This window comes from Oryx dammah, unplaced genomic scaffold (genome assembly GCF_014754425.2).
Source record: "Oryx dammah isolate SB20612 unplaced genomic scaffold, SCBI_Odam_1.1 HiC_scaffold_11, whole genome shotgun sequence".
Lineage (NCBI taxonomy): Eukaryota > Metazoa > Chordata > Mammalia > Artiodactyla > Bovidae > Oryx > Oryx dammah.
In genome coordinates, this window is record NW_024070195.1 from 22,819,149 (window position 1) to 22,843,168 (window position 24,020).

Below are 24,020 nucleotides of genomic sequence, written 5' to 3' on the forward strand. Positions count from 1 at the left end.
AGAGTGGCCCCTGCTCACTACAGCTAGAGAGTGGCCCCTGCTCACTATAGCTAGAGAGTGGCCCCTGCTCACTACAGCTAGAGAGTAGCCCCTGCTCACTACAACTAGAGAAAGCCCACACAGCAATGAAGACCCAGCACAGCCAAAATAAATAAAATTATTTTTCAAAAAACCATCTTTAAGAAAAATGTCCATTGGATGGATAAATGGAAAGATGTCTTCTAATTCCAAATAATCCACCAAGCTGCTATTTAATCTCAAACAAGTTATTAGATTTCACTATGGAGTTATTTGGGCTTCGCTGGTGGCTCAGTCGGTAAAGAATTTGCCTGCAATGCAGGAGACCTGGGTTTGATCCCTGGGATGGGAATATCCCCTAGAGGAGGGCATGGCAACCCACTCTAGTATTCTTGCCTGGAGAATCCCCATGGACAGAGGAGCCTGGCAGGCTACAGTCCATAAGGTTGAAGAGTCAGACACAACTGAGCAACGAAGCACAGCACATGGAGTTATTCGGCTTTAAAATGGGAGTGATATTAACTACCTTGAAAAGTTGTTATAAGGATGAAATTACAACATTATAAAATGCTGAGTATAACATTACATTTTCTCTTTCAACCTCATCATTGTTACCAGTATTCAAATCTGTAATTCCAGCTCAATATTTCAAGTCCTGAGTCTTTGTCTCTAAGGCATTTGTAACTATATAATCAGTAATCTCAAATTAAAAATATCTAAGAATAAGCTTTATTTTTCCAACACTCCCCAGTATATAGGATTGAAACCTTAGGATCACCTTGCTGCTGCTGCTAAGTCGCTTCAGTCGTGTCCGACTCTCTGCAACCCCATAGACGGCAGCCCACCAGGCTCCCCCATCCCTGGGATTCTCTAGGCAAGAACACTGGAGTGGGTTGCCATTTCCTTCTCCAATGCATGAAAGTGAAAAGTGAAAGTGAAGTTGCTCAGTCGTGTCTGACTCTTCGAGACCCCATGGACTGCAGCCCACCAGGCTCCTCCATCCATGGGATTTTCCAGGCAAGAGCACTGGAGTGGGGTGCCATCACCTTAGACTCTTTCAAATCACCGAGTCCTCTTAACACTTTTGTGTTGAAATGTTTCATTAATATCACTTCTTATACAGAATAATGTTAATCATAATTATAGCCGATATCTACATTGTTGTTCTTATTGTCCTTGCATACATCAACTTATTTAATTCTCAGATAACCCAATGAGGTAAATACTATATATGCTCATTTTAGTAAGTGACAAGGAACCTGAGACACAGAACACAGTTTCACCTGCTTGAAGGTATGCTGCCAGCACATGGCTGAGCCGGGATTCCAATCCGTTCAAAGTCCATTCTCTTCCAGCTACCCTGTAAACTGGAATGTCTCTCTCCAATAGCACCTGCTCAGCAGACAGCAACTAGCCTGAGCAACCTGTCAGCCTCCAAGCCCATCCAGCCTTCAGTTCAAAGTAAACCCTGCATCCAAAAATCACTCAGACAGGAAAGGAATCATCTGCTCTGCATGTCACTCTCCCCAGCCCTGATCCTCATACCCCCCTGGCTTCAGATCACCACCACTAACACACTTGGATACGGGGAGCACCACTGCCCCCAGGCATGACTAAAATTACCAAAAAGTCTCTCCCCTTTGGGTCAGCAATGATGGCTATACATTTTCAAATAGAAATGTTATAAGGCGGCTTAAGGAAAACAACAACAAAAATTCCACAAAACCCATAGAAATTAGTGAATTATTAATAAATTACCCAAGTACCAATGTATGATCCTAAATTTTTAACAGCCCTGTTGGCAGTCTCTATATGTGAGAACAGATGTCCAATGGTGATCTAAAATGTATATCCTGAGGTAGATTTTTATTTTCTATTGTACCCAACTCCTCTATCCCAGCCAGAATTTACTGACAATCTTTTTTTAATTTTCCAGACTCTTTTTAAAATTATTTATTTATTTAATTTTTATTTTTTGGCCGCTCCTGGAGGCATGTTGGATATTATTTTCCTGACCAGGTATCGAACCCTCCCGCCCTGCACTGGAAGCATAGAGTCTTAACCACTGGAATGCCAGAGAAGTCCCCATATCTTATCCCCAGGTATACTGCCTCATACCTGAGCTCTAGTACAGCTCCAGCCTGGAGCTGTTTTTCTCCAAAACCACTCTAATCCACTCTCCCATATATGGCTCCTAAAAACTCTTTCTCTAAACCAGAATTTCTCAGTCTCTGCACTATTGACATGTTGAGCAGGATAATCCTTTGTTGTGGGGATGATCCTTTGCATTGTAAGTTATTTAGAAGTATTCCTGGGGACTTCCCTGGTGGTCCAACGGCTAAGATTCCACATTCCCAATACAGGGGGCTGGGGATCGATCCCTGGTCAGGGAACTAGACCTCACATGCCACAACTAAGAGTTTGAATGCCACAGCTAAGATCCAACACAGCCGAACAAATATTTTTAAAAAAGAAGTATTCCTGGCTAACTCATTAGAAATCAGTTGTGACAACCAAAACTTCCCCTAAATATTGCAACCTCTGATTGAAAAACACCGCACTACCAGGCCTCAAAGTGTGGTCCCCAGACCAATAGCATCAACATCCCAGGGAACTTGTTGAAATGTATTAAGTTCCAGTCCCACTTCAGACCCACTGAATCAAAACTTCCAAGGAAAGAGCCCAGTCATGGTTCTGATACAGGCTAAAGTTTGAGAACTATTGATCTAAATGCAAGGCCTTCCTTACAGAGAGAAGGCAACTCTGCTTCTCTTCTAAATCTCCTCGGTTCTGAGTCATAGGCTCCATCCTTGCTTCTGATCCACTTCTCTTGGTCCTATCTGATCCATCTGTAACCTCATGTCTAGTTAATTATTAAGATGGCTTCTACACTCTGAAAAACCTTGGCCTCTTCATCTGGCATTTTAGGCTCCCAAGCAGGCCTAGCAATACCTCTAGATCTCAAAGGCAGGCACCATCTTTCTTTAGAGACCAAGAGTCAGAAAGAGATCCTCCAACTCAAAAGCCCAGGGGCCTATATACCCCCAACCAAATCCCTGCTTCCTATCAGGGCAGAGGGGCAGAAGGCACTGTTGGCAGGTCCTGGGCTCAGGGCACCAACCAGCTTTTCTGGCTTCAGTTACCACCTCCTCTACTTCCCTAGGGTCTCAGGACAACTCACCTCTCAGGTGATCTACATGGAAACAACCTGGCAGAATTTTTCTATCATAATTTTTCAATGAAGATCCCTTGAATATGCCACAGGACAGTACCCATGATTAAAGTACACATGGCAACTGACCCTTCCACCACAATCCACTGCCAGAATAAACTTCCTCAAGCTTATCTCTCTCTTGCTCAAGAACTGTCATCTGCTAAATAGTGTTAGCTGATACAAGGGCAAGCTTTTTAGTGAGACTTCAAGGTTTTCCATGGGAGGTGACAGAGCAGATGGTTTAGAGTTAGATTCAACTAGAATTCAATTCCAGCTTCACCACTCAGCAGCTGGTGACCTGTGATAAATCACTTAACCTCTCTGAGTGTCAATTTCTTGTCTATAAGATAGAAATGAAAAATCTACATCAGAATATCACTATGAGCATCACTGAAATCATGTGTCTAAGCTCCTGGTTTACTATATAAAAGTGATTATTACTACAGCGTTTTAAAAATAAGATATTCTCAGGACTTCCATGGCAGTCCAGGGGTTAAGACTCCACACTTCTGATGCAAGGGGCACAGGTTCAATCCCTCATCCAGGAATTAAGATCCTACATGCCTCGCAGCGTGGCCAAAAAATAAATAAGATATTCATGTGGTTTTACAGTCATTCACGCTCTTCTAGAATGTTCTCCAAGGTAGGTATTCCAGATCTGGGGCTATACCTGAATAATAAGCAGACACATAGGTTTCCCTGTCAAGCTCAGCCAAAATTCTCATACTCTTTAGTGCAGTCCTGAACCAGAAAGAAGGCTCCCCGCCACACCACACCCTACCCACTTGCGCCCCTCACCTCTAGGCTGGTTCCCACATCAACCAGTGTGTCTTTTAGCCCAAGGTCCGTCAATAACCAGCTATCTGCGGCTAACTGATTTCAAAAATCCCTTCTGCATTTAAAATTCTAAAAGAAAATAATTTTTTAAAAAGCATCAGGAGCCAAGCTAATTGAGTATCAATCAAGAGTAAATACTAAGCAACTCTAAAGCGCTCTGAAGTCACCAAGAAAATAAAATGCATTTTTGCCCAGGAACAGTGCTCCTATAAAGGTGTGCTGGCGGATGCAGCATCTATATTGTCATTAATACCTCTCCCTCATTTGACTTCTTGCCAACTGCTCCTTGTTTCCATGGTAACAGCCCTGCAACTCATCAGGGGCCCACTGAATGTACCACTCTCTTAAGTCCCTCTTTCCTGCCCAAGGAAGTCACAGCAGAGATAGAATCCATAGGAAACACGACGCCCAAGTTGAGGGTGAGCAGAGGCCCCTTGCCCTCCTAAACCTCCAAGCCCCATACCTGCTCCCCACCTAAGAGACTCCCTCAGTCCCTTCCTCCTTCCCAGAGGCCACCTTCTAAGTCCTCACACACTCACCATGTTGGAAATGCTGCGAGTGTTGGCCGGGTTCAACATGACGATCTCAGTGGTGATGTGGCCCTCCACTGCCTCGGTCATCTCGTCAACTGTGCAGTTGATGGACGGGTCATAGATCTTGAACCAATTGTCAGCATACCACCCGATGAGGAACCAGACGTACTTCTTCCCAAAGAGCCGCTCCTTGTACACCTGAGTGCAGAGGAGGAGTGGGGCTGGGTCTTCGTTTCATTTCTTTGTCTTATCTGACATGACACTATTCAGCCTCTTCAGATTCAGAGAAAAGCAGAGCATTGAAAAGACAAATCTACAAGTCTGGGGGTAATAGGGAAGGTTCAACTACTTCTCCTTCTAAGTGTCTCCCAGCCTCTATTTCTGAGTGGCCATTTCCAGCCAGACAGGAAAGATGAGATTCTTCCGGCTCCTCTGGAAACACAAAGTGATAGGAAAATGAGACCTGGAGAGAGTGTCACGTGTGTGAGAGGCCAAGATGTGGAGTCAGAGCCAACAGACAGGAATTTCATAACTAATCCTATCCTTCAATCATTTGCTCAGAGAGGCAAAGAGGAGAGCCCAAGAGACACCCAAGGCAAAGAGCCCACCCAGTGCCCCTCCTTTCTCAGATTCCAACTCCACCTCACAAAAAACTTTCCGGGCTTCAGTCTCGTAGAAAAGTCCCACGATGATCCGGGCATCCTGGCGCTATGGAATGGAGAGAGAACAGAGCTCCTGAGGGATGCAGGAAGGGGCCAAGGCAAGCACTTTCACAGCTTTGACTTCCTGTCCCAAGGCACTCAGTGCAGGGTTCTGTTTGATGAGTAGTGGATAAATGTCAACTACAGGATGAAGCTAACCTTCCCCAGGAGATGCTTCTGCCTCAAAGAATCAAAATTATGTGACCTGATGCAGGTGTTAGCTAATACTATGATGGTAATCAAATTGCAATAGATTAATGTATCAAATCAACACACTGCACTTCTTAAATTTATACAACACTGTGTGTCAATTATGTTTCAATACCAAAAAAAAAAAAAAAAAAATCCAACCCGTCCCTGTCTGCCTCTTTTCCCACCCACCACTATTCCCCCGACCCAGACCCTTACAGGCTGGGCCCACCAGCCTCCACCAGCCCACCTTAAGGTTTTTGACGGGCACAGCTGGATCTGAGAAGAAACTCTGACGAAAGGTAATCTCAATTCCAGCCTCCTTAACCCGTTCCTCCAGGTCGTCCAGAGTCTTGGGAGGGGATGAGGAACAAATAGAGAAAGCACAGAGTGCACAGTGGAGTAAATCCTGAAGGTGTCACCTGGGGACCACGAACTCAGAACAAAGGAAGAGCGGTTCTGAACCAACAGCTCTGTCCCCTGTGGGAAGTTTGAAGGAGAGCTTTTGGGGTTTTAGGACATGGCTTCCTACTGGGAAGGTGCTTGGTGAATCCCTCCTGAGGCTCTGAGTCCAGGGAAGTCACCCCATCACCTCACCCCTGCCTGACAGCAAAAATTGGGGAAAGGAAAATAGAAGAACCAGGAAAAGATAAGGCAGGGTCTGGTCTAGGCAGGATGATGTCAACCTCAAGAGGCAAGTGGGCAGATAGACAAAAGGATCAGAGAATGTCCTGAGTCACTGAGAAGGTTGGGGGAGGATTAAAGAGTCACCGAACACGAGAGTGAATAGAGGACCCAAAGAATAGAATTAAAGAGAGGGAGCAGACTGTCTTCTTCTGGTAAAGAGCCAGGTATTTCCTTTCTACCCCCCTCAAGTCTCCTTTTCCCCCTCCACCTCCCCTTGCACGTCTGCACCTCCGCGTCAATTACCAGCCATGTGCATGCACGTGTCTGTCTGCCTCTCTCTTCTCTCCCTCCCCCCTGGCTCGCTCTCTATTCCCTCTCTTCCCATCACACACGCCCACCACCTCCCCTGGAGTGCCTCTGGAATCTACTACCTCCCCAGGTTCTAGTTTCATATTCTCTCCCTCATCTTATTTCAACTCTAAAATGAACCTACTTTAATAGAACTGGGTTGCTTGGAGTCTATCTGTCTGGGGGATAGAGCATCAAAGCAGGGAAAAATTAAAGATCCTAAAATCAAAAAGTTGGAGAGGGTCCTGAAAACCCAGCTGGTTCACTCCTCTGGTTACAGGAAGAACATGCACTTAACCTACTCAGAATGTGTCCTCTCTTGATAAAGAACCAAGGTCTTCGCCCCAGAAGGAATCCCGTGTCGCATCCCTCTGGGCTGGGATTTGAGCCCAGGCCCCCATCACCCCATCCATCCTCACCGAGGTGAAGACCTCAGTGGTCTGCTGGATGGTGGCGATCTTCTTCCAGCCCCACTTCTCAAAGAGTTTCACCCGGGTGGGATTGTGGAGTGTAGCCGATGGGTGAGTTCGGAAGAAGGTAGGAAAGCGTTGTCGGTTCGACAGAGCTGGTGAGCTGGAGCCGTAGGAAAGCTACGAGAAGAGGGACAGCCTTCTGTCCCAGTGTGTTCCTGGCAGCCTCACTGAGAGCTCCTTCCACCCTTCCCTGCCTCTGGGCTTCTCTCCCTCACTCTCGCCAAGCCTCCCTACTTCTGCCCAAGGGAAAGTGATTCTCAAAAGCCCCCTCCCTCAGGGTACCCTTTCATTCATCCGCCTTCCATTCCTTCTGATGGTGAGCAGGTCAGCTGCAGCCCTGTCAGACCACTGCTGCTAGCAGGCCAACTAGCTCAGGTCTCCAAAGGACTCTGATCTTGGAAGCGTGGCCACTGTGGTCCTCAATACACCCCCCTCTTTTGTAAATGGCCCAAGAGGGGATAGCCCCACCTTCTGGCCCTCAGGGCCCCACATACCACAATGAGGTTCCACATCCTGGCAGCCTCAGCCACGAGCGTGGAGACAGAGCTGCAGCCAGGCATAAGGATGATCTTGATGGGGTCATTGTAGAGCAGCTCGTACAGGTACTTGGTGGCTTGGCCCGGGTCACACTGCACAAGGGCGAGGATGGAGGGCTCACCCCAGGGCTCCTCCCCTCCCTGCAACTCCTACTCTCTTCTTTTCTCCAACAACCTAGTCACTTGCCTAGTTACCCATCCCCCTGCTCAATCTCTTTTCTCATTATCCCCATTTCTTCTCTTTCCTGAGTCTCCTTTCCCCTCATTCGTGAAACACCTTCTCTGCTTCCCACCTGGCACCTTACCCACACCCTCTCCTGCACGCCCTCTGCCAGTGTGCATGCAAACACTGTGTTCCCTCCTCTCAGCGCATCCTCAGACACCCCCTAGCCCACCTTCCCTCGATGACCCCTCCCTCCCTTTTTCCTTAGGTTTCTATGCTCCAAACACCTGTGAGTAGAAAAGAGTCTGCAGGAATATGAATAAATTTTCCCCAAGTCCCCAGACAGCCTCTTGAAAGCCATATTATGAAAAGTCCTCCCTCACCTCTGCAAACTCCCTCTCCCACCTGCTAGTTTTTTTTTTTCCTCCCTCTTCTCTTTTCAGGGCTAGAGACACACAAACAGGAGAGAACAGGGACAGACCCCCAGGGGGTCCTGGCTCAGTGGATTCATGCCCTCCTGCTGGGCTCTGACATTTGGCGGGTGCATTGGGGAAAAAAAAACATTCAGTGGCAGAAGGGGGTGGGGAGAAACAAGGATGAGGGAAGAGCTGGGGAGAATAAATAGAATGGGATGCTTGAGAAACCAGATGCTTTCAGGGGTGCCTGCAAGAGAGGGACAGAGCTGGGAAAGTAAACAATGCAGAGAGCTCGAGGGGCGGAGGGGAAGTGGGGGGAGGAACAGCCAGCCATGGGGCTCCCACTGCCTGTTCCCCTCCTGCTGAAATATGACATTTTAGAAGCTGCTGGAGCCCCAAAGGAAGGGGGGGAAGAAAAGGAAGCCAGTGGGGAGCCAGGGCAGAGGGGACAGACAGGAGGCACAGAGGACTGGGGAGGGTGATGGAGGGCAGGGCAAGTAGAAGGAAATAAAGAAGGCCCCCAAGGGCCTGCTCACTTCCCACTGAGGCCTGACATTTGGGACACGGTGGGAAGTTGGAGAAGGGGGAGTCAGGGGGAGGCTGGCCCATAGAACCAACACCCTGCTGCCCACCCAGGCCTACCCCTGCTAAGGGCAGCGCTCAGTGCCTGCTCAACTGCATGTTTGGAAGGTTCTGCCTTCCTCCCACTTGCACATCTTTGTGTATCTTTACCATCCTCACGTCCCAGCTTCCTGCATCTATCACTCCAGATCCCTGCCCCCAGCTTCTCCCAAGGGTCCTCAGTGGTCCTTCCTTTCTTGTCTGAGGGGAGGTTATTAGGAACCATGAGGACATAGAAGAACACATAAGATATGGACAAACAGGGCAATGTACAGGACCCTAATGTCTTTCCTGTTTCCTTCCCTACCTTCTCTTGCACTCCTTCCCCCTGCCACACTCTGTTCCATCACTGCACACTCCCTTGGCCACATGATTCTCACCCTCTCCCCAATAGACCAGATCTGTCTTCCTCTCTCTCCTTTCCTCTCTCTCCCAAGGAGCAAGGATCCGGATTTGCAGGCAGGAAACGACACATTCCAGTTTGTCTGCCTTTTCATCTCCCCCTCGCCGCCTCTGCTATTTTCTCCTCCATCTCCCTTCTCTCAGGTCCCCATCTGCTCCCCAACACCTCCAGGGAATCACCTGTCATGGTGGATGAGTTGGAGCTCACACCCAGGGCTCCCCTAGCTCCCTAGGGTCCCTTATCCTAAAGCCTGCACCCATCCCTCCTTGTCCCTCTCCCCAGATTCCCACTCCCATAGCCAATTACCACTCTTCTAAACTGACTCCTCCATGGGATCTGACCCTCTTTCTCGTCCTGCCTCTCCTACACTAACTAATTCTTTTCCTGTGTCCTGCTACCCTTCCTATAGGCATCCTGGGGTTAGCCACATAAGATTTTTATTGGTGAAAATGCAGACCCCTGGGACTCATCCCTGACCGAGGAGTTTGGATCTGGATTCTTAACAAACTTCTCTGGTGAGGCTTAGGTACACTGAAGTTTGAGAATCACTGTGAAAGTGTCAGAAGTGACTCAAAGTTCCAGAAGAGTCCTTGTACCCTCTCCTACTCAAGCATCCCATCTTCAGCTCCACCTCTGCCCCCTCCTCCCTCACACAGGTATTTCTAGGTGTATACTGCTGTTCCAAAGAATGACTATAAATGCCCAGTCCACCCCAGGTGTAAGATCACCAGGTGCTCACGCACCCCTGTGGGCTCTTTCACTCTCCCCCAAACCCTTAAGTCTCTGGGGCCTTCTGGGATAAATGACAGATTTGAGGTCCCAAATCACCTTGCTTGCCTGGGCCACATCCTCCCCCATACTCCTAGTGATTCATGGGGGGGTTGGGGCGGGAAAGGAATCTTACAGAACTATCCCCTACTACCCCTGGACCTTTCCCCCTCTCCCACTTGCCCCTCTCCCTAACCCTACATTCCATTTCCCTTCTCACATCTTAAAAGGCCACAATGCTGCAGGGAAGACAAACTCAAGAGCCAAGTTCCACAAGACACCCCAGGGCCTCACGCAGTCACCGCTCCTCTTGCTGGCCCCCCTCCCCCACTGCCATTCTTTCCTGCTCTTTCTCCTCCGTGCATTCTGACTTCTTGCCACCCCCATGCTCTTGTGGGGGCTCCTGTGTAGACCTCTAATCCCCTTCATTTTCCTAGCGCCTCTGCCCATCCCTTGACCATTAGCCTTCCCGACTACAGTAGACCACAAAACAATTCCACGATCCAGGAATCCACAACAGGGTTGCAGATGAAAGGATGAGAAAGAGTCAGGTGGGGACCCAAGCTTCCGTGCTGTTTGTTGTGATAAATAAACTAGAGCACTCAAGTCCCTCAACATTTTCCTGATTGGGTCCCTATTCCTTCCGCTCCAACCTGCTGCCAAGATTTACCTTGTTACCATGGTAAATGTAAACCCCTGATCCAGCTCCATTCCCTCCATCCCCCAACCCACCCAGGGTTAGTTTACTCCCGGGAGGAACCAGATCGGCTTGTTCCCTAAAGCCATCACCAGTTTCTCCAGCTACCCCTCACCTGGGCACTTCCAGGGGTCTCAGAGAACAGAAGGGTCTGCCTCGCAGCGTGATGAACCACCTCGAACCTCTAGACCCTCATCTTGAACCTCCAGCCTCTGCCACTCTCCCCAGGCTCCCACATCCCCCGCCTATCTCCAGCTAGTCACACATGGGAGGGGTCTGCCTGGCAATCGCAGAAGCGACTCAGACTAAGGCACGTGCAGCAGGCCCCCTGCCCCCCCAGCCCCCACCCCCCGCCCCACTCCCCTGTCCGGGGCTACCTTGCTGTCGTGGTGGATGAGCTTGAGCTCATAGTCCGGCAGGATGTCCCTGCGGCTATTCACGTCCTCCAGCGCCATCTCCACCGCGGGCTGGCAGGCCTGGCCCCCCGGCCAGCCCCCGCTCATGGGAAACAGCGCCCCGATGTACACAGCGCGCCGTTCTGAAGAGGGGTGCGGGGGGACGCGCGGGTGAGGCCGCGGGAGATGAGGGGAGTGGGAGGCCCGCACCGGAGTCACCCCCGCCGCCAGCGCCACCAGGAGGAGCAGTGGCCACCCCACCCCGGGAGAGGGGGCCCCCGGACCCATGGCAGGGGGCGGGCGGGGGTGGGAGCTGCTTGCGGAGGGGACGAGCTCAGGGGGGACACTTTTCCTGGGGAGGGCTGCTGAGGGGCTCTCGGGGAGGCGCCTCCATCCCTGGTTCTGTGCGGAGGAGGGAGATAGGGTCTCGGGAAAGCAGGGAAGGGTGGCTTCCTACGGCCCCCACGGCTCTGGCTCCCGCCACCGCCGCCGCCACCGCGGACTCTCCTCGCGGACTGACTGACCGACCGAGGGGAGGAGGAGGAGGGAGAGGCAGGGCTGGGAGGGGGCTCTGACGTCACGGGCGGCGCGCGCCGGCGGGGAGGGGGCGGGGGGCCGAGCTGGGGAGGGCGGGAGGGGGCGGGGACGGAGGCGGGAGCGGCTGAGGGAAGCTCGGAACGAGCCGAGGGGAGGGGAGGGCGGCCGCGACCCCCAGCGTGACAGGGACCGACGGGGAAGGGGACGGTCCCCACCCAAGGGGACGTTCGCGGGGGAGGAAAGAGGGGAAGGGGTGTGCCAGGAGGGCGGGGTGGGCGGAGGGAACCGCGGGAGGCCGAAGCTCTGAGGGGCGAGGGATGGAGACGCGAGGACGACAGAGGGACGCGAGAAAAGGGGCTGGCGCCTGAGCGTCTTAATGGGGGCGTGAATAGACGGGGTGAAGGGCTGAGGGGTGGGCGAGAGGGCGATGGGAACGGTTTTGGAGAGAAAGGGAGAGCTGAGAGGGGAAGGCTGGGGTAAAGGGCGTGGAGGTGGGGGGTGCGGATGATGGGGACAGAGCAAGGGAACACGGAGCTGGGTGGACAGAGTCTGGACAGAGAAAGGGTGGTGGGAGAAGGAACTGAGATGAAAGAGAAGGGAAAGGGCGTAGGGAAGGGAAGGATGTGGGGAGGCGCTGAAGGCAAGGGAGGGTGAGGCCTGGCAGTGGGTGAGATGGGTGGGCCGGGCTGATGGGGTCAGCAGGTGAAATCCTAGGAAGGGGGCAGGCAGGAAAGGTTCCAGCGAAGGTCGGAAGGAACCCCACCGGGGCAGGCAAGGTGGATGCTCCGGGTCTCCCAGCACTCTGCCGCCCCCTGCTGGGGCTCTGCCATTTGGCAGAAGCGGAGTCTGGAGGAGGCGGAGCCGAGGGGGGTGCAGCCAGGCAGGGAGATGGGAGGGACCGCAGCCTCGCAGAAAACCGGGACTGGAGGCTGGAAACAGGTAGGGAAAGACAGGGCCGGCCGCGTACTGGGGACTGGGGTGAGTAGGGGAAGGTGGGGGAGGAATGGGCAGGATGAGAACCCACAACCTAAGAGGCCGGATCCCTGGAGGTGGAGGGTGAAGAGTGAGGGGTAAGAGGATTGCGGTGCACGCGATGAGGGTTTCTGATCTCACCTGAGTGTGGCGTTCGATTCACTGGCAGCAGGAAAGACGGGGATCAGAGAAGAGTTACCAGTGGCGCCCGGCTTCCCAGGCCTGATCCCCAGCCCCCTCCCACACCTGTCCATGCCGAAGAAGACCGGGGGGAGCAGAAGCCTGCGTTTCTGAGGGGAGGGTGCCTGGGAATAAGAGCAAGTGGGGCTGTGGGTCAGGATTTGTGGTTTTCTTCTTTTATTTTTCATAGGACAACAGAATATGAGACAGGAGTGCCAACAGCTAAGACATGGGCAGATCCTGGTTTTGTGGAGCCTAAGTATTATAAAATTTGGGGGTCTCTCTTTAAGAGAAAAAAAATTACAAATGCGATTGACTTGAAGCTACTGCTGTTAAAATATCTTACTTTGGCAGTTTTTACAAAACCCTGTGACCACGTGAACACATTATTAAACCCTCTACGTTTTTCTTTTCGAGCACAAGGAGAGGCCTGCATAAGTAAGGAACCTTGGAGCTTAAATTTCCTTAGCGTCATAGTTAATTCATCCCTGGATGGGACTCCCACTTCCCAGAATGGAGTGGTAAACCACAAACAGAATAATTTAAGTGAGGAAAGCCAGGTCCAAGCATCTCAAAAGGCAGAAGGTCTACAAAGGTAGAGGAAGCGTGAGGTATGCCTGCATCCCAGGAGAGAAGATTGCAGAGGGAGAATCTGGGAGCCCAGGAAAGTGGGAAGTTTGCAGAACCAGATGGAGAAACAGGTGATGGACACAAGACGGATTCCCGTGGGGAATGATGGAGGTTGTCTGGGAAGTATAGAAAAAGACTGTCCTCTTCCTTCCCCATCTCTGGATTGTTCTTAATGTTCTGACAATTCTGCCCCCACTTTGAAGTCTTTTGACTTTTACCCTGATAATTTGCCACCCTGGATATTCTTTTCAATCTTATTAATTTTTCTAAATATGACATATGGTTTATTGCTGAGTCTTTACAATAATTCAGGCATATAATGAATGGAGAGAGATCAATTCTAGAAGAGGATCATGCATAGGAAATGTTAAGTTTACAGAAAGGGACTGAGGCTGGGGGAAACTGTAGTATTTGAATCTTAAGAAGGGTGATGGAGGGTGAGATTCATAAAGGAAAGAAGAAAATGTGAGACCCAAGGGTTGAAAGCATGGGGAAGATATTAACAAGAGAAAGGTAAAGGAAGGAAGCCCTCAGCATAAAGTGGAAATGGGGAACTTCAGGAGGAAGTCTGAGGCAACTGGATGGAGGAAAGAGTGGAGCGTTCACCTCTGCCTCCCCAAAGCACCCTGGTTTCCCCACCATCCATTCCCACCCCGCTCCCATCCTCTGACAAGCGTCCTCATCCGCTGCATGCAGGCAGCCGTTCCCCTCACCCTGGCAGTGGGGCTTGGGGGTGCTCCACTGGCCCTGACTACAGATGCTCCGGGAGCTGCCCACCAGATGAAAGTCGGGGTCACATCGGAAATCCACCCGGGCTCCGTCCAGAGCTGGGAGGTCCCCACCCGTCAGGAAAACCTTCCCATTTTCCAGGGTCAAATAAGACTTGGAGCAGATTCGGACTGTGGAGACAGGAAAATAAAGAGAGGCGAGTTGGACAAGGCTCCTTCCCCTTAGAGAGAGGGAGGGGGCTCAGCTTTGAGTTTGAGTCCACAAGCATCCTACTCTGTGGGAAATCAGGTATTAAAAAGATAGCTTCTCTAGTTTCCAGTCCTCCCTTAATCCTGTAAGCATCTACATTCAGAAAAGAAAGAAACAGCATTTCCATCATAGGAACCCAAGATGGAGCTATAAGCACAAAAAATGGGATCTCTTCAAAGTGGGCGGTTGTCTGGCTTTGAGATGTGTAGATGTATGTAACTTTAGATGCACAATCAGATTTGCCTTATTATAGTTGGCTTATACTCCTGTTAAACTGGATTTTAATTGGGGGGGAGGGGTACTGGTCTCTCCACTGGAGACAGGTATTCCGAAATGGGATGAAATCATTTTAGAACGTTTTTGCATAAACTGCCACTGGTAAGCCTCAAAGAGACTAACTCACAAGATATTTCCTCAAATGGTCAGTGGCCTAATGACAGGAGGATGAAATGAAACTCGCAGGCTGCTAACTTTACTGCCTGCAATTGCACACAGCAAAGTCCCTCTTACATAGTAGTCATTCCATAAATGTACTTGTGAATTTAGTTACACTGGATTTAAAGTGCTGACTTGCCAGCAATGATGCCAAGTTTGAGGCAGGAAGAATTGGCTCAAAAAGGGGAGGGGCTTTGGGAAGCTACTCACCACAGCGGCTGGGCGTGTCCATATCTGTCCAGGAGCCGTTGGCCAGGCACTTGCGCACCTTGGGCCCCACCACCTCGCGCTCCCCCCGGCACACATACTCAATCTCATAGTCCACGGGCAGGAAGTTGATGGCCTTCACCTGGTCCCGAGTCAGGCCCCTGTACCTGATGCCCCCTTCCCAGGGCGGGTGTATGATCTGGCAACCTGGGGGGGTGAGTCCACAGGGAGGGGGAAAAAGACGGATGGTGGGGCGGGGGGGGGGGGGAGGAAAAGGCAGAGTCAGCTGCGGGAAGCAGGGGAGCGTAGGGCGGGGTCTAGGGGGCAGGTGGAGGACAGGTGCTGGGGTGAGGTGCTGGAGGGTGGGAGAGGGGAGGAGTAGGGAGCCTTGGGCTAAAGGGCACAGCAGAATGGGCCAGGGTTAAGGCTAATCGGGGAGCCCACAAGTGGGAGATGCTGGTTGGGGTAATGAAGAAAAGTAAGAAATCACGAAAGGGTATGATATGCAAATGAGTTTGGTAAGAAAAGACTAAAGGAGTATCTGGTTGAATGAGGATGAGAGAAGAGAGGTGTCTTCCAAGGCCACATGGGCAGCAATGTAGGACCCAGGAAAAAGCGGAACTGAGGTAGCAATGTGGGCCCGGGAAAGGGAGGTGGGGGAGGGGGAGGAAACAATGCGGGTCACAAAAGGTGGCCTAGTGTAGTAATAGGGGGCAGAGAAAGGGGGTGCTGGGTAATAATGAAGGGTGATGGAAAGGAGGTCAGGAGTAGTAAAGTGGGGCTGAGCAGACGGGGTTGCCAGGCCCCGATGCCGTGTAGGGCTGACGGGAGAGTAGGGGGGATGCAAGGAAAGGGGGAGTGGGGTGGCGGGGTGCCCGAGGTCGCCGGAGAAGGGTGCACCTTCAGAGGTGGCGTTGGGGGTCTGCGCCCCGCCCGCGCCCGGGGGGCGGAGAAAGATCGGCGCCAGCAGCAGCAACAGCAGCATCTGAGTGAGAGGCGGCCGTGAGGATCGGACCCGGGAGGCGGCCTGGCCTCCCTCCTGTCGCCTCGCGGGCTCGGACCCGGCTCAGCCCGGGGACCGGGAGAGCGCCCCGCGGAGGAGGCGGGGGCGGAGCCCGGCGCGGGGTGGGGGGAGAGGAGGAGAGAGAGCCTGTCCCCACCCTCCTCCTGCCTCCCTCGGCACCCCCACCCTCCCGGGACTCCTCCTCTCCCCGGGCCCCGGCGGCTCGCCCGAGCCCGGCTGCCCCGCGCTCCCCGGATCGGCCGCCTCGCGGCTCCCGGCTCCCTTCCCCGTCGCTCCTCCTCTCCTCCGGGCCCCCGGCCCCCGGCTCGTTCCTTCCCCGCACGCCCCTCTCCAAGCCCGGCCTCCCCCGGGCCCTGGCTCTTACCTCGGCGCGCCGGCCCGGCTCCCCGGCTCTCCCGGGCCTCAAGGCCCCAGGCCCGGCCGCTCCTCCCGGCTCCCCCCTCCTCCCTTGCTCCACCTTCCCCTCCTCCCGACCCTCCTCCCGGCGAATCCGCTCTCCAGCCCGGCCAGGGTCTCTCCCTCCGGTCTCACCTCCCCCAAACCCCACCCCCGTCTCTCCTTCCCCGGGGCGGCGGCGGCCGCGGGAGCGGGGAGCCGGGAGGGAAGGAGGCGGCGCCGGGGACCGGGAAAGCTCCCGGGTGGAGGGAAGGAGGAGGGTGCGGGAGGAGACAGGGCGGGGGGAAGAGGGGGAGACTGGGGAGAGGGCACCTCCCACAACCCAAACCCCGGGAGCCGCCCCGGATCCCGGCCCCGCCCTGGACCGCCCACAGCGTCGGGGGGCGGGCAGCGGGCGAGCGGGGTTCGGAGGTAAGGGAGAGGGGCGCCGGTGCACCCGCACACACGCGCGCGGGGACCCGCGGGCCAGACCACTGGGAGCTGGGGCGGGGGCGAGGGGGCCCTACGCAAAGGCCGAGGAGCTGGCGCTGAGACAGGGAGCCTGGGATGCAGGTGGAGAAAGACGGCTGCACAAAGAGAAGCAGCCCTGGTCGGGGTGAGACGGGAGAGGCTGAAGCCGACGACCAGGGGCAGGACGAGACGGGTGGGAGAGAAAGGAGAAGCCAGGGTCAGACGGCCGAGGGGCGGGGAGGGGAGGGGCTGAAGGCCGGGAGCCACCTCAGCGCGACAGGAGTTGTTGGATGGAGAAGACGAGCTGGAGACCAGAGCGGCTCCGCGGGTCCAGCAGCGAGGCTACTTGCCTGCCTGGGGAGGGAACGCAGAGGGAGGACTGGAAGCAAAAGACAGGGAGGGTAACGTCAAGGAGATAAATTGAAGTAGGAGGGGGGGGAAAGACAGAAAAAAGACCGGAGAATAAAGAACCTCCAAGTGGGCAGAAGCCAGCATTATCTCCGCTCCAGCAGGGCCTAGCATTCAGTATTTCTTGACTAAGGAAGAACTGGGCGCTCTAGAGACAGCGGGGCAAGTGCAGGCCTTTTGACAGTTCCAGAGGCTCCAAGCTATTGTCTGTCTGGTGGAGGAAGAAATGTGCATGTGTGCACGCACACGTGTGTGTATGGTTCATGGGGATGGGTTTGGGCTGCCACAGGACACAGAAGGCTCTTTTGTGGGGTGGAGGCGGGGGGGTGGGGGGGAGGATGGGGGGGTGGATTTCTTTCTGGCTTGTCCTGGGAAGGGGTGCCGGGAAAGCTAAATACTATGAGACTGATTAGAACTGAAGTTCTCAAACCTTCAACCCTTCAAACATCTTGTCATGAGTCCTTTACTGTGCTGAATTGAAACTCATAAAGGAAATAACCTACCTACACACAGAACTTAAACAAAAAAAAATGCTTCCCTGACTGTAGCATAAGAAAGAAAAAAAAAAAAGGTAATTTGTAGTAAAAGAACATAAACAGTATTTTAACGTGTGAGTGTTGAAGTCATGACGAAGTAGGCAGATGCTAGCACTTATCCATAGAATCACAGGGCTGGAACTGCTACAAATGCCGGTTGATACAGGTGCTGAGTTGGTGACTCAACTACCTCCAGCGTGTTGCCATCAATGAAGTGACTTAACAAAATGTTGAACAACTCTTGGTAGCAAAGTCCATCTTCCCTGAATTCACACAGAACTGTAATTGCATTCCTAGAAAGTTCATTGTATATTAAAGCCGCTTTTTTAACTGTATTAAATTCTAGGTTCAGATAATTAAATACAAGTTATCACCTACATGATGGTCCTAGGGGATACTTGAGAATCTGGAGGAAGGACAGCTCTTCACTCTGCAGGCTATACTTTGAAGGATGTCTTATTCCCCATTAGGGCCCTCGGTGGCCCCCTCCATCACTTACAAAAAGAAAGCCCACAAATTTTCAAACTGTCCTTTAGGGAGTGGTTGAGATCTGCTGAGCTACAAAAGGGGCAGGATTTCTAACCTCTCAAAATGATAGTGACTCCTCCTCTAAAGATGTGCTGTTTTTTCAGCAAGGCAGAATCAAAAATGTGGGTGTCAAGTTATTGGCAGCAGCAAAAAAAAAAAAAAAATCATATGGATGAGAATTTTCCTAGACTGCTTTGAAAGAAGTGTTTCCTGACTCTACCGTGTCTATGGGCTAGGTCAGCTGTCTGTCATGCTCTTTCTTGGTCCTGGCAAGGTTGAGAGCCCAGAGGCACCTTCCGCATTCCCAGCAGGGCCTTCCTGTAGGGGAGCATCTGAGTAGGAACTCTCCCAGAAGCCCAAAAGGTCCTCATCTAGTCTTTCTTTTCTTTTTGATGAATGCACAGCTTGTGGGATCATAGTTGCCTGACTGGGGATTGAGCCCAGGAACTAGACAATGAGAGCACGGGGGAATTCCCTAATCTCTCACTCTGGAAACTTGTCTCTGTTTCCCTGAAGTCCTTTACTACACTGAATTGAGGAAGGTGGAAGGACGGAATCCCCCACCCCCAAGAAAAGAGGAGTCTAAGATTCTATGAAATTGAAATTTATCTTGGTGATATTTATCACCACACTGCTGATGCTAGCCCAGAAAGGAAATAACTTTAATTTAATGTCCAAATCACAGAATGTTGATTCAATAAATTAGAATGTTATTCATTCAAAGGAATAGTTATAAAAACATGTTTAAAAGAGTATTTAATGACATTTACATGGAAAAATAAGCAAATTTGAGGGGGGAAGCAGAATACAAAATATGTACAATTGTGGTATACATGTGTTTAAAAGCTGAAAGAAAATACATCAACATATTAGCTATGATTACCTCTGGGGCCATAAAATTATTAGATACATTTTTGGGGTCATATTGGTTCAATTTTCTTCAAATGTTTTAGAAATATTACCTTTATCATACTTGTTTTTAATTGTTTTTTTTTTTAACCTTCAAAAGTGTATTGAAGCAGTCTAGCCAATATCTCTTATTCAATGGGCAGAGGCATCTGAGGGTGTGGAGAGAGGCTCCAATTATATTCAGTTTACAAACCACTCACCTTTTTCCACCAGTAGCTGCAACTCTTCCTTTCACACCTTTGTACTCTCTAATATGGCTTCCCAGCTTCCTGGTCCATATTCCTCAGGGATTTACTGAGGTCCTTCCCCACTCACAGCTTAGTATCCTAACCCCTCCTCCCCACAGTCAATCCACTTCCTTCTTCCACATCCAGCTCAGAACTCCTCTCTTCCAGAAAAGTCCTTGGACCTGATTCCTTCCTTCCATCGCTCCTGTATTCTTTATGCCTTTGGCAACACCAAAGGCAGTTTTCTCAGTTTGGGACTATTTTTTTATAGAGACAGTGGTGTTCCCACTCAGATTAACTGAGAATTTCCATGACCAATTACCTGACCAATTTCCATGTTCATTTTATTTCCCATACCTCCAGTTTCTTTCCTCTCATCTGCCTCATGTTCTGTCCAACCCTGAGAGGAAAAAGCCCAGAACTTAATACCTCGTAAGCCCTAAAAACATATTAACCAAAGTAGCTCAGTTAATTGATGATCTGCTAGATGCTTTTGTGGGGCATCTAATATAATTTTCACACAACCGTGCAAAATAGATGGCAATGTTTTAATTTTGTGAGAGGTGAAAGTGATAAGTCGCTCAGTCATGTCCAGCTCCTTGCAACCCCATGGACTATACAGTCCATGAAATTCTCCAGGCCAGAATACTGGAGTGGGAAGCCTTTCCCTTCTCCAGAGGATCTTCCCCACCCAGGGATCAAACTCAGGTCTCCCTCAGTGCAGGAAGATTCTTTACCAGCTGAGCCACAAGGGAAGTTTTAATTTTGGAGGAGAGTAAACCGTGATTTAGAGAAGTTAAGGAGCAAATCAGAGGATACTGAGCTACAAAATCAGCAGAGCCAATATTTGAATTCCACGTCTTTTACTTCATTTCCAAAGACTTTCCAGTGTATCCAGACTTCGTTTCAAGGCACATCTCTCATTCAGCTCTCACCCCAAGGTATTCTTCATCAAAGATCACACTGCATTTCAGTTCTGTCTTCCCATCTGAAGCAGCAGCAGTCAGTGTGTGAAGGGAGGATATTTGTACCCTCTTATTTTACCTTCAGGCTAGGTTTTCTGTCCTGCACAGCTCTTGCTGTTTAGAAAAATGTATAGGACAAAGATTTAAAATTCAAACACGAGTTATTTGCATGCTGGGCTTCACTAAGGCATATACAGGGGAATCCAATCAGGAATTCACAAAACTTCAATGAAATTAAAAAGCCACCTTGTAAATGTCTGGCCCAGTACTTACCTCCTGTACCTACAAGATGCTCTGAGGTCATGGGGACCACTGTCTCTCAGCAGCTCTGGGCCAGTAGTGACCAGATTATAAGGGTGATACGGTGAGTTACCTCTGCAAATAATTTCTCCATAAATAAGCCCTTCTATAATAATGAATGAACACAATGTAATGAAATGCTAGGTTAACCTAAGCAATAAAAAAGGCAATGGTTAGTTTGTCTCTCTTATAAAAGGTATATGAGGTCAGGTTAGCAGATCTAGAAAATATTCTGTTCTCACAAACAAATCTGCTAAGTATTCCTACTTATGGAACTATGAGATGATTGGATTTTTAAGGATTTTAAGATAAGGAAGTATCATGTTTAATTAAATATATATAATTAAGTATATACACCAAGTATGCATAATTAATCATACCATTTCAAAAAACACATGCATCAGAATGCATGTATGAAATTGGTTGGTAGAGATTCTACTTGTTCATTTTGCTGTAACATTTTTCTCTTCTGAAATATCCAATTCACATATCTATCGTGATTCTCACTAATGCTAAGCACTCTAGGACACTCAGCTCACTTCAGTTCAGTCGTTCAGTCGTGTCAGACTCTTTGCGACCCCATAAACTGCAGCATGCCAGGCCTCCCTGTTCATCACCAACTCCCGGAGTTTACCCAAACTCATATCCTTTGAATTGGTGATGCCATCCAATCATCTCATCCTCTGTCGTCCCCTTCTCCTTCTGCCCTCAATCTTTCTCAGCAGGGTCTTTTCAAATGTGTCAGCTCTTTGCATCAGATGGCCAAAGTACTGGAGCATTCTAGGACACTAACCAAATAATATTCAGAGTAAAAAGACATATCACCCAGATTTTTCTATTAGAAACCACAGAGTGTTGAAAACTCCATTATTTGATATGTATATCCAGGTCTCAAGCCCATAATAAGCACAAGTATGTTTCTGCAGTAAAATGCATGACTCTTAATACTAGGTTGAGTAAAGACCATAAACAGCTTTACCTCTGGCTTTGCCACAAAATGGAGGCAAGTCAAGCCAGGTTTTGCCACCAAATGAGTTTAGAAACAAAATTTTTGGTTTTCAGAACATTGTGGATTTTGGAATTACAGAAAAGGTTGTGTGGAACCCATTATATGAGAAAATATTTACAAATAGATGTTTTCAGGAGTCAAATGAACACACCTGAGGCAACAAACTGAAACTAATTTTTTATTATTTTTTAATTTTTATTGAAGTTTAGTTTGTTTACAATGTTGTATTAGTTTCTGGTGATTCAGTTATGTGTGTGTGTGTATACATACAGACTAGAAATTCTGCTTATGGAAATACCATAGAAACAGGCCTTCCCTGGTGGATCAGTCCATAAAGATCTCCCTGCAACGCAGGAAACCTGAGTTTGATCCCTGGGTTGGGAAGATCCCCTGGAGAAGGAAATGGCAACCCACTCTAGTATTCTTGCCTGGGAACTCCCATGGACAGAGGAGCTTGGCAGGCTACAGTCCATGAGGTCACAAGAGTCGGACATGACTTAACGACTAAACTACCACCACCATGACTATACCATAAAAACACCATTGAGGATTTCCATAAAGGCCCTATATGGAAACCATGACCCTACTACAGTGGAGCAGATGGGTCCTGCCCTGGGCCAGAGAATCATATCATACTACTCAAATCCTAGCAGAAAGAAAGTCTCGAACAGCTGTGAAGCAAGCTCTGCTTTTAGCAACCTAGAGTAAACAAACACCTGCTGAGTTTTACCTCTTCCCTATTATTCCAAGACATCATTCTGAAATTCTAAAAACCAGCATGACTCATCCACACCTTCAGATGCTTTCAGTATTTATTACACTTAGAGCAGCATGGAAACATAATACCTTATTGGTGTATCATTTACAAAGAACTTGCATTATCTCTCTTAATCCTTTCAACTGCCTCAGTGTGGTGATATCTCCATTTGTCAGATGAGAAAACTGCTGCTCAGAAAGTCTAAATGAACTCCCCAAGGTCACACAGCCAATAAATAGCAGAGCTGGGCAACGAACCCAGGCCTTTGGTCCTTCCTTCTCTCACTCCCCCTGCTCCAACCATGCTGGCCTGATTGCATTTTTTGTGTGCCTAGTCATTCAGTCGTGTCTGACTTTTTGTGACCCCATGGACTGTAGCCCGCCAGGCTCCTCTGTCCATGGGGATTCTCCAGGCAAGAAAACTGGAGAGGTTGCCATGCCCTCCTCCAGAGGATCTTCCCAATCCAGGGATGGAACCGAGGTCTGCTGCACTGCAGGCAGATTCATTATCATCTGAGCCACCAGGGAAACCCAAGAACACTGGAGTATGTAGCCTATCCAGTCTCCAGGGGATCCTCCCAACCCAGAAATCAAACCAGAGTCTCCTGCATTGAAGGCAATCCTTTACCAGCTGAGCTACCAGGGAAGTCCTCTTCATGGTGTCTGTAGTTTGTCGAAGACCTTGCAGGTTTTGGTGAAATAAGTACTTTCTTCCATGGGCCGTAATGGTGACACACCCTCCATACATGTAGGTCTTTCCATCCTGTGAGTTACAGGATCACAATAATAGCATTTATTGTATTATTAACAGTTTGGGGCTGTGTGATTTACTTAGACTGTCTCACTTGCTCCTTATAACATTCTCTGGTATAGATATAATTTCTGTTTTTATAAGCTAGGAAAATGAGAAGCAAGTGAATTTAATAATCTGCCCAGTGTCTCACACATAATAAGCTGAGATCAGAACATCTGTTTATCTGACTCCAAAGACCCTACTCAGCCTGATGACCAGCTGTGGAAGGTATTTCGAAAGCACCCAGGGGTCTGACTCCCTGGGAGTCCTCTGTGTATCAGCCATGCTGTTGTGGATGGAACCACTGGGGCAAACATTACATGAGTAAGATTTCTGTTAGAAGTAGATTCACCCAAGCATAGATAGAGCCAGGGGATTGGCAGGAACACAGGCAGGGTCCCTCTTCTAGAAGACTTCTCCAGTATTTTCTGAGATGTTTCCTTTTAGCTATGGGCTTCCTAGATGGCTCCAGCAGTAAAGGATCCACTTGCCAATGCAGTCAACAAAGTTTCGATCCCTGGGTCAGGAAGATCCCCTGGAAAAGGAAATGGCAACCCATTCTAGTATTCTTGCCTGGAACAGAGGACTGTCCATGGGACAGTCCATGCACACAACTCAGTAACTAAACAACTTGTAGCAATATCTCTCCTTAGTTGCTTTATTTGCAGGTGCTGTTGTTATGCAGTCCATGGTGCCGGGATGCCCATGCCCTTCCTTTAGTGTCCAGTAGGTGCATAGCCCATCCTAGTTGGGTTAGTAAACTAAAGCTTCCTCACCAGTATTAAGCCTGGCAGGATCTCTGTTCATTTCCCATCACCCTCGAATTTCCTCTAATGGCATT

General features: G+C 50.0%; 1 protein-coding gene across 1 annotated transcript in view; it reads right to left on the reverse strand.

Annotated features, from left to right (window-relative positions):
* The window catches only part of GABBR1 (gamma-aminobutyric acid type B receptor subunit 1), a 29,387-nt gene extending 12,912 nt beyond the window's left edge, over positions 1-16,475 (reverse strand). Inside the window, exons 1-11 of the mRNA XM_040249957.1 lie at positions 16,267-16,475; positions 15,779-15,863; positions 14,882-15,085; positions 13,972-14,157; positions 12,590-12,610; positions 10,922-11,082; positions 7,435-7,569; positions 6,887-7,057; positions 5,743-5,844; positions 5,245-5,310; positions 4,609-4,800 (exon numbers count right to left, since the gene is read on the reverse strand). Coding sequence (XP_040105891.1) covers positions 4,609-4,800; positions 5,245-5,310; positions 5,743-5,844; positions 6,887-7,057; positions 7,435-7,569; positions 10,922-11,082; positions 12,590-12,610; positions 13,972-14,157; positions 14,882-15,085; positions 15,779-15,863 — 1,323 coding nt within the window. The 5' untranslated portion in view covers positions 16,267-16,475. The remainder of the gene's footprint in view (positions 1-4,608; positions 4,801-5,244; positions 5,311-5,742; positions 5,845-6,886; positions 7,058-7,434; positions 7,570-10,921; positions 11,083-12,589; positions 12,611-13,971; positions 14,158-14,881; positions 15,086-15,778; positions 15,864-16,266) is intronic.
* Positions 16,476-24,020: the final 7,545 nt, after the last annotated feature.